Genomic DNA, 13,140 nt, shown 5'->3' with positions numbered 1-13,140 from the left:
TTGGCCGCAAATGGCCCCCTGGCCGTAGTTTGGATACCGCTTCTTTACACTGATCCCCTGTGGTATGCTGGACTAATTTTGGTAATTGAACAGATGATTGTGCATATTATGACTTACACACTCAAATCCTGCTGACATGTTTTGGAGAGACTGAAAAACAAATCCAGTTCGATCAGCAAGATCTATTCAATTGGAAACTGTGCCTGAATTACAGTAACAAAAATACATACAGTATTCATTACTTCCCACCACTATTTATTATGTAACCTAATATCTGTTGTGTTTACCAGCTTTGCGTTCAGCCACGTTTAGCTCATGGCGGATGCTCACCCTGGGGGCCGAGTACGAGGACACCTGGGCCTCGGCACGTGACAAGAGGCGTCCACCTCGTCAACTGTCGAAGGAGCGTCCCGGCGGTGCACATGCGGAAGCGGTAGAGCCAGAGGAGGCTTCATGGAAACACTGTGAGACCAACACGACCAAGTACGACACCGTTATATACTTGGATGGCGCGAGCAGAGTGGAGACCAACGATGGTTTGTGTCACATCGTCCACAAGCATGAGATGGAGACTAACTCATGTTGGCCGAGCAGGTAATTCACACCAATATTATGGTGAAAAATTATTAGCACACCCAAAAACTGTCAACGAAGAAAGATGTGTCTCAGTATAGTAAAACATATTTAACCTTATCCATTGTTTAGCATATTTGAAGTATTTTAAAATATAATGGGCTGTGATAATGTCCCAACATAATCAATGTTATTTTATCGCGAGGCACAACAATATCAAAAGACAAACAAAATGTTGCAACAACACTGAAAGTACGTTCTAAAATGTATCCAAATCTGTTTACCAAATATTTAAATTAATGTTAATGTTGATCTGTTTAAGCCGTTCAAACTACTACTTTGAGATTTTTTGCAGTGCATCAAATGAACCACTAGATGACTGTCACACAACAGCTGGTGAAATTGTGTTCATGGTTTGCCCCCCCAAATTCCAACATGATAAGGATTATGGCTGACAAAGCAATATTTGGGTAATGAGGAACAACATGCAAATGTATGTACAAAAATATTTACGTTGATGTATTCTTTTTGTTTAAATAATACAATCTAAACACAGCAAATCTCCCATAATTGTTGGTAAACAAGATTTATTTTTTAAACAAATTTATACAATCTAATTTTGGAAGCATCAGCATAATCTCCGGTAATCAGTGTGCATTAAAATAATTCCCACTGGTAATTAATGTTCCATAAGCAGGCCTAGTTTGTAGTGGTGTATGAAGGCTTTTAGTTATGCTGCATGTTAATCATGTCAGGCTAGAATACGGGAACGTTTATTTTGTCTTCGGCCAAAGGATTGGGTACACCTGCAATGCTAAAGCGTTAGCCATGAATACTCTTTTATTATCTTGAACATTTTAATTGACAATCAAAATTATAATGTTTTTCATTGTGGTTGGAATTTAGTGTCAAATAATTTGTTTTCATATGAATGTTGCTGTAATTCGGACTATGTGTTGTGTGCTAAGAGGTTTGGATCCCAAAGCACAGACACAAGTAAGATTTTATCTATTTATTCACATTGAGAGGCACTAACTAAGAGAGCTGTACACAGGAACAGTTGAGCAATAATCCGGCAAAACACTTCTCAGACCCTTATATAGACAGTCAATCAATCTCATTGGTTGTGGCTAGACATGTGAGTACCACTACTTACATGGAATTATCTGATTGGCTGTTAGCCCAGTAATTACCGATAGTTCCTGACATCAACAAACATCATATCGTATAAAAGATTCTTCAGTAACGCGATTAAAGATTCCCGACAACATAGTTCTTACAGAGAGTTCCAAACACCATATAACATCACACAGTCTAAAACTAGTTGAAACTAGATTAGCAGGTCATGAACTCAAACTTAACCAAGGCGTGACCCCAGACATGAGACAAGACCCAAACATACCTCCTGCATAACTCGAGTCATGACGCTATGCTGTGGAGCAGCCAGATTTACGTCCAAATTGTGGTTGCATAGTGGCTCCAACAAAGTTTTTTTTTTTTTAAATAATTTTAAATGTTAACAACTTAAAGTTTTATTTATAAATGTTGTCACCCTTTTATAATAATTTTCAAAGTCATTTTTTTTTTGCATTTCTCCTTATGATGCAAATGGTTCATTTTTTGTGTTTCCTGAAAAATCGTGGGGGGAAAAAAAATCACTGAGGCGATTATTTTAAGAAGGTGTCGGTATGCTATTAATTAGGGGTGTACGGGCCATCTGGACTTTTGGCAGTTTCCCAAGCGGCAGCCGGTCCAAAAATTAATGAGCCTATTTTGACACAGGAGGAGAGTGAATTAGAAGCAGAATTTCATTAGTCTTGTGTCCTTCCTGTTTTATTTTGGTAAATGTCTTCCTCCCTCCTTTTCAGACAACTTGCCCTTCCTGTTTCCTGATTACCTTCCCCGCCCTGATTGTTTCCACCTGTTTTCCATTGAGTATGTGTGTATATAGTCTGTGATTACCATTGCCCTGTGCTAGTTTGTCTTGTCTGTAGTGCCACAGTTCTAAGCCTTGTTTTCAAGCATCGCCCAAGTAAGACTTTATTGCAGTTTTTGTTTGATACTTTGTATACTCTTTTGTTTCAGTTTATTCCTCTCACGAGTGATTTTTTTTTTTTTTTTTTTTGCGCTTTGATCGTTGTTCATTTTCCTCTGCTGAGTGAATTTTTGTTTTACTTTGTTCATTAAAAGTTTCAAGAACTTCTCCCTTTTTGAGCTCGAGTTGTGCATTTGGCTTCACTCCTAGTTCCGCCTTGACCGAGAGAGTGTAGAATTAAAAGTATAGTTGATGAAGAGAGGGGAAAGGAAACCAAATACTACAAACAAAAGTACTCAAGCACATATACTGCAATACGAGTATTCACCATAACTCAGAGGGAATGAAATGGCGTTAAAATATGCAAAACAGTGAAATTTATCCTGCCCGGCAAGGAGTTCAGCACGCCTGCACCTCTGCTCCTAGAACCGCCCCTGCGTTCCCACCAACGAACTTCATTAGTTGTCCTGTTTGTTCTCCAGTCAGCCAGCAGACTGAAAGGAAAGAGCACTGAACACTGAGCGCTCCGCTCACTGATAGGCCCGCAAGGATCACATGAGCTCTTCCTTATTCCACTGGGTGGACTCGTGGAGCCCCGAGCCCGTGAGCCGCCCCGCACTCCCCCACGCAGGGAGTGATCAAACAATCCACGGGACCACCCTCGCGTCAGATTTGCTCGTGTCATTGTTGCTCGCAGCCAGGAAGAAGGCGTAAAAGGGATGGTCGCGTTGGACTGACCCAACCCGCTGTAGAAAAAAAGAAAACGACATTTCAACTGGTGTTTGGTCGCAGCTACGATGCTGACATGATGTGGAGACGTGATTTATCTCCTCCGTGGATGCAACAGCTTCAATCAAGTGATATCTCTACAGCTGGAGTCTTTTTCTCTTGTTTTTTTTGTTTTTAGCTTTTCCATTTTGACATTTTAAGGAGGATGATTCAGCGGAAAGAATGGAACATTAAACACGTTAAAGCGCCCTCTCAAAGCTAAAAAAAAACAAAAAAAACAATTGTGCTGGTGGATGAAGTGCGTTTTGTTGTGATGCGTCTCTCCTCCATTCCCACTGAAACCACTTCGGATTTTCCCTGTTGGATCTGCTGTGCGTTCTCAGAATGGCTCGTTTCACCGAAGAGCTCCCCACCCGCTACGGAGGGACCACTGGCGGCGGCGGAGGAGGGAGAGGTGCGCCGGGTGCGGGAAGAGGGGGAGCCCGCGGTGGAGGCGCTCCGAGCGGCCAGAGGATGTACAAGCAGTCGATGGCCCAGAGAGCCCGGACAATGGCCATTTACAACCCGAACCCGGTCAAGCAAAATTGCTTGACTGTCAACCGCTCCCTCTTCATCTTCCGGGAGGACAACCTGATCAGGAAGTATGCCAAACGTATAACAGAGTGGCCATATCCTTTGCAAACGTACACCGGCAGTATATATGCACGTACATGACCACACGGAATAGAAATCCACAGCAGCTTCAGGCCTTTTCTCCCCCCCCAAACGTGGTTCCTGATGATGCTCTCCAGGAGAGACATGCAAAAAGTCCCTTCTCCCACCCATATCTATCGATACTTGGCTGCACCTGTCGCTCCGGGGCTTATCTCTGAGCAGCATAAATGGTGCCGGAACAGGACTGCACGTTACTCTTATCGCTAGATTTACCCTTTACAAATGTTAACATATAACGTGCCATTGTTTCAAATGATGAAACTTAACGTGCGTAAAAGGGCAGTTAGCGAGTCAGCCCTCCCATGACGTCGTCATGTTGTGCGTTGAAACAGGAGGAAAAGGCACACACGCGATGAGTTGATGCGCAGAGGCAGTTATTACAAGTCCTCTCCATGGTGCTGAAGTCGCCCACGCCGCCTTCCACGCCACGCTGTGAAGGCTGCAACAAAACATGGCCATTTACTCACTTGGTCTTTTTGTCAACTCCAAACAAGCGGTGGATTTGCTTCCTTGTTTTAAAATCCGCATTTGGACATAGTATTCTTGTCATTTCACTCTCTTATTAAACAACAAAACATTAAATGTGGTCAAGACCGTGAACCTGGGTAAACCTGTTGCAAACCAAAGCAATGTTTCCTATTGAAATGAATGGAAATAGAACTAATCTATTCGAGCCCCACAACAGTTATGTTTTTTTTCTGTTTTTTTTAATAGTCCTTTTTTTTTTATTTTATTTTTTTTTTTAAATCGGTGTGTAGTCTTAGCCTTTTCAAATACTGATCTATTATATGACAGGAACACTGTATGACCATCAATCTCAATTTCGTGTATCTACATTGTTTTTCTACATCCTGTATAATTTGAGGAATTTGTAAAGTTAAAACTGTCACATCTTTAGCCACATCAGCTGCCTTTATTGCTAACTCACTCACTCCCATCCATTTTTTACTGAAGCAACTCCTTTTGCTCCCGTCTGTTTTACTGGATTTTGACTGATTTTGCAAGGTCCACAGAATATTCTGTTCTACTGCTATAAAAACATGGAACCTACCAAAAAAAAAAAAATATTAGTCTTGTCTTTCATCAGGAAAAAAAGTACATTTGTATCTGTTTCCGTTTTGCAGCAATTAGCATTTAGAATATTACTAAGTTTCATCATTATTCACACACCTGTTGAAAACACAGGCAAAAAGAGCTTGTTGCAAATGGCCCCGGCTGATCGCTTATACTCTGCTGCCACCTGTTGGCCGTCTTTTGCTATAACTACCATTGCTTATACGACCTCTTCATATCAGAAGATGTATCTTTATGCTCTAGCATAAAACAAAAACAGAAAAAAAGTATAAATATGTTTTTGAGAGTGAAGAACAAAGTATTGAAAAACATATTTATACGTCTTTTGGTTTGAATGAGTTAGTTTGCACTCACATGGTAGAGTTTACCAAGCCAAATTGTGCAGCCGGATCACCATCACAAACACCATCTAACAGTATGATGAGGATTCCAAATAAGATATCCGCAATGTGTGACACACAGAATGAATAATGTTTATGCTGAGCCCCATAACTGAGCTTTCTGCGTCATCTGATCAAGAACCGAAGCATAGTGCGTGAACTGAGGCAATATTTCTTGGAAAATTTTGCTCGTAAATGGAATTGTTCTTGAACTGCGGCGTTTTTCCGCTTACGTGTTCTTTTATTACTACAACTTTTATTTATTTATTTTTTTTATTACTGATCCCCTCTTGCCCAAAAGTCATCTGGGATAGGCTCCAGCTCACCTATGATCTTAATAGTCCCACACTGCCAGAGAGGTATTTTATCATATATCTGTTTTTGAGGTTGTAGTAATATACAAGTGTACTGCATACACAGAGCTGCTTCAAATATTTGTGTACAGATAAAGACTGCAAATAGACGAAGTACTTCTACATTGTTTCCATGCCATAATAATAAACACATTGTTGAGCTACATATTTGACAGCTTCAGTTGAGACAGAGTATTATTGTTAGAGCTCTTGTGGCACTATTTTTATGACATAAACCATGAACCTTTAACTGTTCGTATGAAAATCTCAATAGTCAAGAAAGCTAGCTGAATACGTTAAATCCTTCCTGACAGAATTCAATATTAGTCAGCTGACAGTGTTTTATGAGTAGTAGACGTATTATTTCTTTACATTTCATAACCCCTCAATAGCACCTGACCCGTGGGCATTGACCTAGTGAAAATGGATTACAGAATGAGCCAGCCATTGAAAATAGTTAGAAATGGTCAACCATCTGGAACGATCACGAGCGCATGTATAGGATGCTTTCTTTCCTTTCCAGAAAGCCTTCAACCAGAGCATTATTGAAGCTTTCTGCTTTAATGGACTCAAATCAAAATGCAATGGCATTAGTCATTTTGCAACATGCGCGCTAGATTTTCTTGAGAATTGACTGTCAAATCCAAGTATTTAGTCTATTGGAAAGCTGTACACAATTTGGGGAAGGACAAGATCAAGTGGTCAACTTATGCATCTAAAACAGAATCACTTTTCCAAGAATACTTTCTTCGAGATATTTGTGGAAACTGTATTTCTTTTCACATAAAACTCATCCAGGCATGCCTTTGTGCAGTTTACGTTTTGCGCTGGGGCACAAGTCATGCTGGAACAGAAAAAGGCGCTTCAGCCAGCTCGGTGTACTAGTGGTGAGATCAGTTGCCTCACAGTTCCGAGGTTTACCGTTTAAATCTCAGATCTGGCCTTCCTCTGTGGAGTTAACATGTTTTCCATGTGCTTGCGTAGCTGTTCTCCGGCTTCCTCTGAAATTTGACAACCTTGTGTTGTGTATTTTCTTTGAGAGGCGGGGTCTGTCCCGGCGTTACTGCGGATCAGCCACAAGGCAGTGCTGGGTTGGCGATGGAAGAACTTCCTTTGACACGGCCATTTAACTCATTCATTCCCAGCCATTTTCACAGAAGCAATCCCCTTCACTCCCGGATGTTTTATTGGATTTTGACTGATTTTGCAAGGCCCACAGAATATTGTCTTCTATTGCTATAAAAACACAGAACCAAAAAAAGTATATTTCTATCTGTTTCCGTTTTGCAGCAGTTAGCATTACAATATAGCTAAGTTTCATCATTATTCACAAATCTATTTAGAATTGTGAGTAATTGAGCTTTTTTTTTTCCCAACATGGCCCTGGTTGATCTCCTTTGCTCTGCTGCCACCTGTTGGCCGTTTGTGTAATTACCATTTTTTTTCAACCATTCTTTGCAGTTAAGAGGCTGCATTAAAGCCTTATATATGCTGTAGCTTAAAGAAAAACCCAAAACAAAACGTATAAATACATCTTTGGGACACTTAAAACATTTTAAATAGAACGTATTTATACGTTTTTGGGAGCAAATGAGTTAAGTTTGGAAAATATCTTATTCTGGCTAAATACAGCTGACGTCAAAGTTGCGGCGAAATTTTTTTGCGCCAGCCACATACGGTCTCAATTTTTTGTTACTTCTGGCATATGAATGTTTACGTGCAAAACATTCAGTCGCCATGTTGGTATTTATTCTACTCAAGTCTGCAGGAGTCAAAGATTCACCTGTGAATCCTCCAGGCCTACAAATATTTACCTCAATGTGTGATAAGGAAACATCATTTCCTGTGTTTCCAGGCTATTTTACTCCATCCAAGGTAAATCATAAAACCTTTAAAGTACTCGTTGGAATGCCACAAATCTAGCTGCAGCCTTTCGTTCACTTTTCCAGAGCAGATCTGGCCAAGACTACAGATGATCAGCAATCACTTACTGAAAAGAACTAATGCAAGTCAAACTGTTGTTTGATTGACTGGTGACCAGTCCAGTACTGTACTGCACCGTCTTGCGCAATGTCAGTTGGGATGGGCTCGAGTTCACCCGTGAACCAAATGGGGACATGCGGCATACAGCAGAAAAAAGGTGGCTGTTGGTATGCTTGAATTTCCTGCGGGATAATAATTATCTTAAGATTTCACATTGAGTATGAAATAATGGGTGTAGTCTAGACTGATGAATTAATTGACTTTTGTCCATATAGTGTACTTTAAATTCCATTAGATGTGTTTTAATGATTGATGTTATAATGAAATGAATGCTGCTTGACTTTGAAGAGCTCCTTAACCTTCCCACTCCATTTGAATACATGATCTTGGCTACAATCATCGCCAACTGCATCGTCTTGGCCCTGGAGCAACATCTACCTGCCAGCGACAAGACGCCCATGTCGGAGCGCTTGGTAAGTGTCGTCTTCCCACACGCACTTCTTTTCGATTTGCAGCTGCTACCTTTTACTGTAAAGAAATCTCATTTGGTGCAATTGTGTGAATGCTAAAAGTTATTCCGATTCTTTATTTCACTTTTTTGACACGTTTGAACTCCCACATAATTCATTCGAACGACACTGTTCCAATTCAAAGAGGCTCCAAAAATTCTCGCCAATCGGATTCATATTTTTCTCATTCAACATACAATTTAACGTTTTATGTAAAAAAAAAAAGTTTCCCATTCATTTTCAATGGGACAAATTTTCAACGTCAGCATTCTCCTCCCATGAATACCACTCATCATTATTCTCAGGTCTTTGACACTGCCCATGGTGGCTCAGTTAGTAGAGCGAGTTGTCCCGTGACCAGGAAGGAGGTTGGCAGTTCAAACCCCAACGCTATCTGTCCGTTGTTGATGTGTTGATTTATACAAAGATCACACAAAAATGGATTTAACAAATACAATCTTCAATCACAGATTTCCGCATTATCCATCCATACATCATCCATCCATCCATTTTCTTGACCCCTTATTCCTAGTTTTATGCCTTATTCCATATTAATTTAATACAGTGTTTCAAAGTTTGACCAAAGTCAGCTATATCTCAGTGATTATAGCAGTTGACTAGTCTGCGAGAGAGACCAGGGTTCGTAACACGGGTCCGCGGCTGGAGCAGTTTTTTCTGTAGTCCAAGTTTAGTTTCATATCATTGTACAATTAACATCCATTATAGTCATATATTTCAATATCTCTAAAACAAATTCCACAAAATTCAAAATGAATTCAAATATTAGCATTCAGCTTTCAGCATTCACACACAATTTCTTCAGAAATTGCACAAATATTTTTGTAATCTTCCTTTGCCAAAATGTGATGAGCTCTCTTTGTTCGCCACCTTCCATCAATTAAAACACATTCAACTTGATCACTTATAGTAAATTAACATGTGTTGATTTATACAAGATACTAAATAATATGCATAAACTAAATATCATAAAATGCGTCAATAACACAAACATTGATTAAACATATAAAATCCGCATTCATCTTCAATCACAGGTTTCTGCATTATTCCACATTAATTCAACACAGTGTTTCAAAGTTCTACCAAGAATTCCATAAAATTCCAAACACATTCAGATATTAGCATTCAGCTTTCAGCATTCACATGCAATTTCTTCAGAAATTGCACGTCTATTTTTGTAATCTTCCTTTGCTGAAATGTGATGAGCTCTCTTTGCTCTCCACCTTCCATCAATTAAACACCACTTCTAGTACACAATTAACCAGTGTCAGAAACTAAACAGTCTGCGATGATGCCAATAATAGGAGAAAAAAAGGAAATGACACATTTTGTTATAGTTAGCCGCTAGTGCTCTTTGAGGTTGCACATTGGAGTCTAAAATAGCATGTGTTACAAAGAGCAACAGCTTTGTGTGACTAACTTAATGAATTCCTGTCACATTCACCCACCTGCTCCTGCCTTAAATGGTCCCCGCAGCTGCGGCGTGTATTCAGCACACAAGATTGTTATGACGAGGAGAGAACAACAACCAGCAGTCCGGACCAGGGAAAGTAATGAGAGCTGTTTGACAAAAAGGGATCTCACCGACTTCTTCACCTTGATGATGTAAACAAGCAGCCAATTAATTAGCACAGCGAATCAGGTTTTATTCATGGAACAGGGTTAACGAGTCATAAGGTGTGCAGTAACCATAAAGTAGCGACTTATGAATGTTAGGTCATAAGATACAAATTGCTCAAAATTAGGAAATTGTCTGTATATTGCGGACCATTTAGAGGCGCTTGATTCACGTTTTTTTTTCTTAGATTCTAACCAACAGTTAACAAGATTCTTTTAACTCATGCACCACATTAAAGGACTTTTACGTACTCTTGCTAACAAACACTGCAATGAAAAGACAACCTTGGTAGTAAGACTAATATTCAGAGGTTGTGACACAAAATATGTTGCTATATTGAAACGCCTTTCTTCATGATACAGCAACTCTTGTCTAACATGCTTCAGCGTGGGCAGACGACACTATAGAAAAGGTCACGTTTCTTTATAGTGCTCTGGCCTGTCGCTCTTGCCTTTTTGTGATTATTTATGTTGGAGACGGCAGGAGGATTCAGGGGGTTGGGGAAAGTGTCTGTCAGGTTGAAGTATGCTGGAAGCGAGTGAGGAAAACCAAAGGGGTGGAAGTAGGCGTGAGATATCCGCTGTTCAAGCCCTGTGAATGCCTGAAGGCCTCCTGCACAAATACATTGAACCATAGGAAATGAAGTATCACTCTATGTATGTATTCGCACCTCTCCAAGCTCACTTATAGGGAAAGGCTTTGGTTTACCCATTCACCCAAGGGACATGTTGATTATGTGGCACTTCTACTTCAACTTGAACATTGTTTTTGCAATAATAACATGTTATAGATATGGGGTGTATTTCATAAAAAAGGTTTCGTGAGAAACCTGGGTAAAGAAACCCTGAAAAGTGTGAAACTCTTTAAGTTTTCCGTTTCAGAAAGGGAGGTACTTGAAACCAGAGGATAAGAGGGAACTCTAGCCTGTTTCATAAAAAGAGGTCATTTCAACTCTCGGTCAGTTACCGTAGTAACATGGTCCATGAACCTAACCTGGTCAGTAGCAGATTTTTTATAATGAATTTCCTCATTCATTCAGTCCGCTGCGGCAACTTTTTGCGTAAATACATCTATAGTCTATAGCAGGGGTGTCCAAACTAAGGCCCGGGGGCCATTTGCGGCCCACCATACATTTTTTGGCGGCCCTCGGCAAATACTAAATATAATTTTTCAATGCTGTTTATTTAAAAAAAAAAAAAAAAAAAAAAAAAAAAAAGAGGGTGGATTAAACATTTCTAGCTACTCAAAGACACAAATTTGCAGCTAATAATTCCGTTCCAGAAATAAAAATAGTTTCATCCACTTGTTTCTTAGTGTCAACGTCCAATTTGTGAAAACATCACATTAATTAATGATTAATTATTAATGAAAAAAAAAGTGAAAACATCACATTAATGGTTGTTAAGTGTGGTCAGTTGACGACCGATTGTTCTTGTTGTGGTTCAGAATGTCAAGTTGGGATCAGCTGCTGCTCAGTGGAGATGCATATCTTTTATAGTGGCACACAGGGGTCACTATTTGCCTTGTGACTGTTAACAGTTTTCAATAAGTAACTGTACATTATATCAACAATTTATAATTGCTTCATTGATTTTTACCATGTTTAACTTATTCACTGCCATTGACGGAAAAAGACATCAAATGATGCATTTTTTGCTGTCTGGCAATGAATGTGTTAATAAATAACTTTAAAAAAAAAAATCAAAGTGGCCCTTGCAGCTTTCTCTTTTTCTGTCTGTGGCCCTCAGAGGAAAAAGTTTCGACACCCCTGGTCTATAGCATAAAGTCCACTTTTATCACGAACATGGCATGTCATTTTGAAAATGACCCTATTGATGAGCGTTCCAGTACGCTCGACCATGCATGTTTTTATCCTCAAAAGCTGTTTCGGTAAGTGCCGCTCATCCACGGACTTGAATATAGTATGGAAGTCCTGCGCTCATCACATTAACATGCGCACGCATACTCCAGAACTTTTACAGATCTCTGCTGTGTGAGAGAAGGGCTCTTACGTCATTCAAGTCGGCCTCTGTAAACGTGAAGCTCGCAAACCCGAATGCGTGTGTTGAACCATAGTTCTTGAGTTAAGAAAATGAAATAAAAACACTACCATGCTGTCCCAGCTCAATGCTTCAAAAAGACCACGGTCAGACGGTGGATTTGCAGGCTGATACAGCACGGACGTAAAAATAAACGGCTGCTCATGCTGTAGCGAGCAGTGAAGCCTGTGGCGGCCATCTTGCGTTGCCACACCTATCTGACCTACTGTAAGTTGAACATAGTGACTTTTCCGCTGCGTACTTTTCACGTTATTTTCTTCCTTTTCTAAAAAATACCACTGTGTGTGACGTACGGTTGTACCAATAAGTATAAAATAAGTGTGGGAAAAGTTCTAAATGCAGATTTCATCAGCAAGAATGTGAATTTTCTCTGTATTTTTCTGAATGCTACTCAGATTGGTTTACATCATCAGAACCAGTGATCAGAAACATCAACAACAAAATTGAAAGCAAAGCACTTAAGAAGAAAAAACAAAAAAATCACGATAAGATGTAAACCTAACTTCTCAAATTCCCGACTCACAATACTGAGCTAATACTCTTGACTGGTTGATGCAAACAATGACGTTTGCTCTCATTATCCCATACAGGGATCCTGGCGTAAAACATCCACTTCTAAGTGTTTTCTGTGTGTGTGGGGCCTATTTTATATATCACATCACAGTCCATCATCTACATGCACAACTTAATCCATCATTTGCAACATTACCAGACGCAGCAAATGTTCTCCTATGCCGCCTTCCTCTATGGCAGTGTTTCTCAATTCCCAATGCAGCTGATTCCAATGACAGCTAATCAGCCAGTTCTGGAGAAGCCTGATAACGATCCTCACCTGCGTTGCAATTGGGAGACGTGGAAAACAAGCTGGCTAGGGGGGCCTGAGGACCGGAATTGAGAAGCACTGCTCTAGGGAACCGCTGCGGTGTTGCATGTTCAAATTCGACAAATTCGGTTGAGAGGGGCAAAAAAAATTTAAAAAAAAATCAACGCGAAAGCAGAGGGCGGTGCCGAGCTCGGCTTTGCCGTTGCCATGGTGACTCGACGAATCGGGGCTCCATTGAGGCGGCCTTTTAAGTCTGGTTGTAAGTCCAGGT

General features: G+C 40.1%; 1 protein-coding gene across 9 annotated transcripts in view; it reads left to right on the top strand.

The window, feature by feature from the left end:
• Positions 1–464: 464 nt before the first annotated feature.
• Positions 465–13,140, top strand: part of cacna1bb (calcium channel, voltage-dependent, N type, alpha 1B subunit, b) — a 179,606-nt gene continuing 166,930 nt past the window's right edge. For 3 of the 9 annotated variants that reach the window (XM_077497715.1, XM_077497712.1, XM_077497713.1), the window contains exons 1-3: positions 495–594; positions 3,721–4,005; positions 8,209–8,314. In XM_077497715.1, coding sequence (XP_077353841.1) covers positions 566–594; positions 3,721–4,005; positions 8,209–8,314 — 420 coding nt within the window. In that variant the 5' untranslated portion in view covers positions 495–565. Of the gene's footprint in view, positions 595–3,720; positions 4,006–8,208; positions 8,315–13,066 lie in introns of those variants that run through there. The other 6 variants (XM_077497721.1, XM_077497714.1, XM_077497718.1 and 3 more) reach the window with 4 other exon arrangements.

This window comes from Festucalex cinctus, chromosome 15, assembly GCF_051991245.1.
Source record: "Festucalex cinctus isolate MCC-2025b chromosome 15, RoL_Fcin_1.0, whole genome shotgun sequence".
Taxonomy (NCBI): Eukaryota; Metazoa; Chordata; class Actinopteri; order Syngnathiformes; family Syngnathidae; genus Festucalex; species Festucalex cinctus.
Note: the sequence above shows the minus strand (reverse complement) of the source record. Positions and strands in the feature narration are given on the sequence as shown.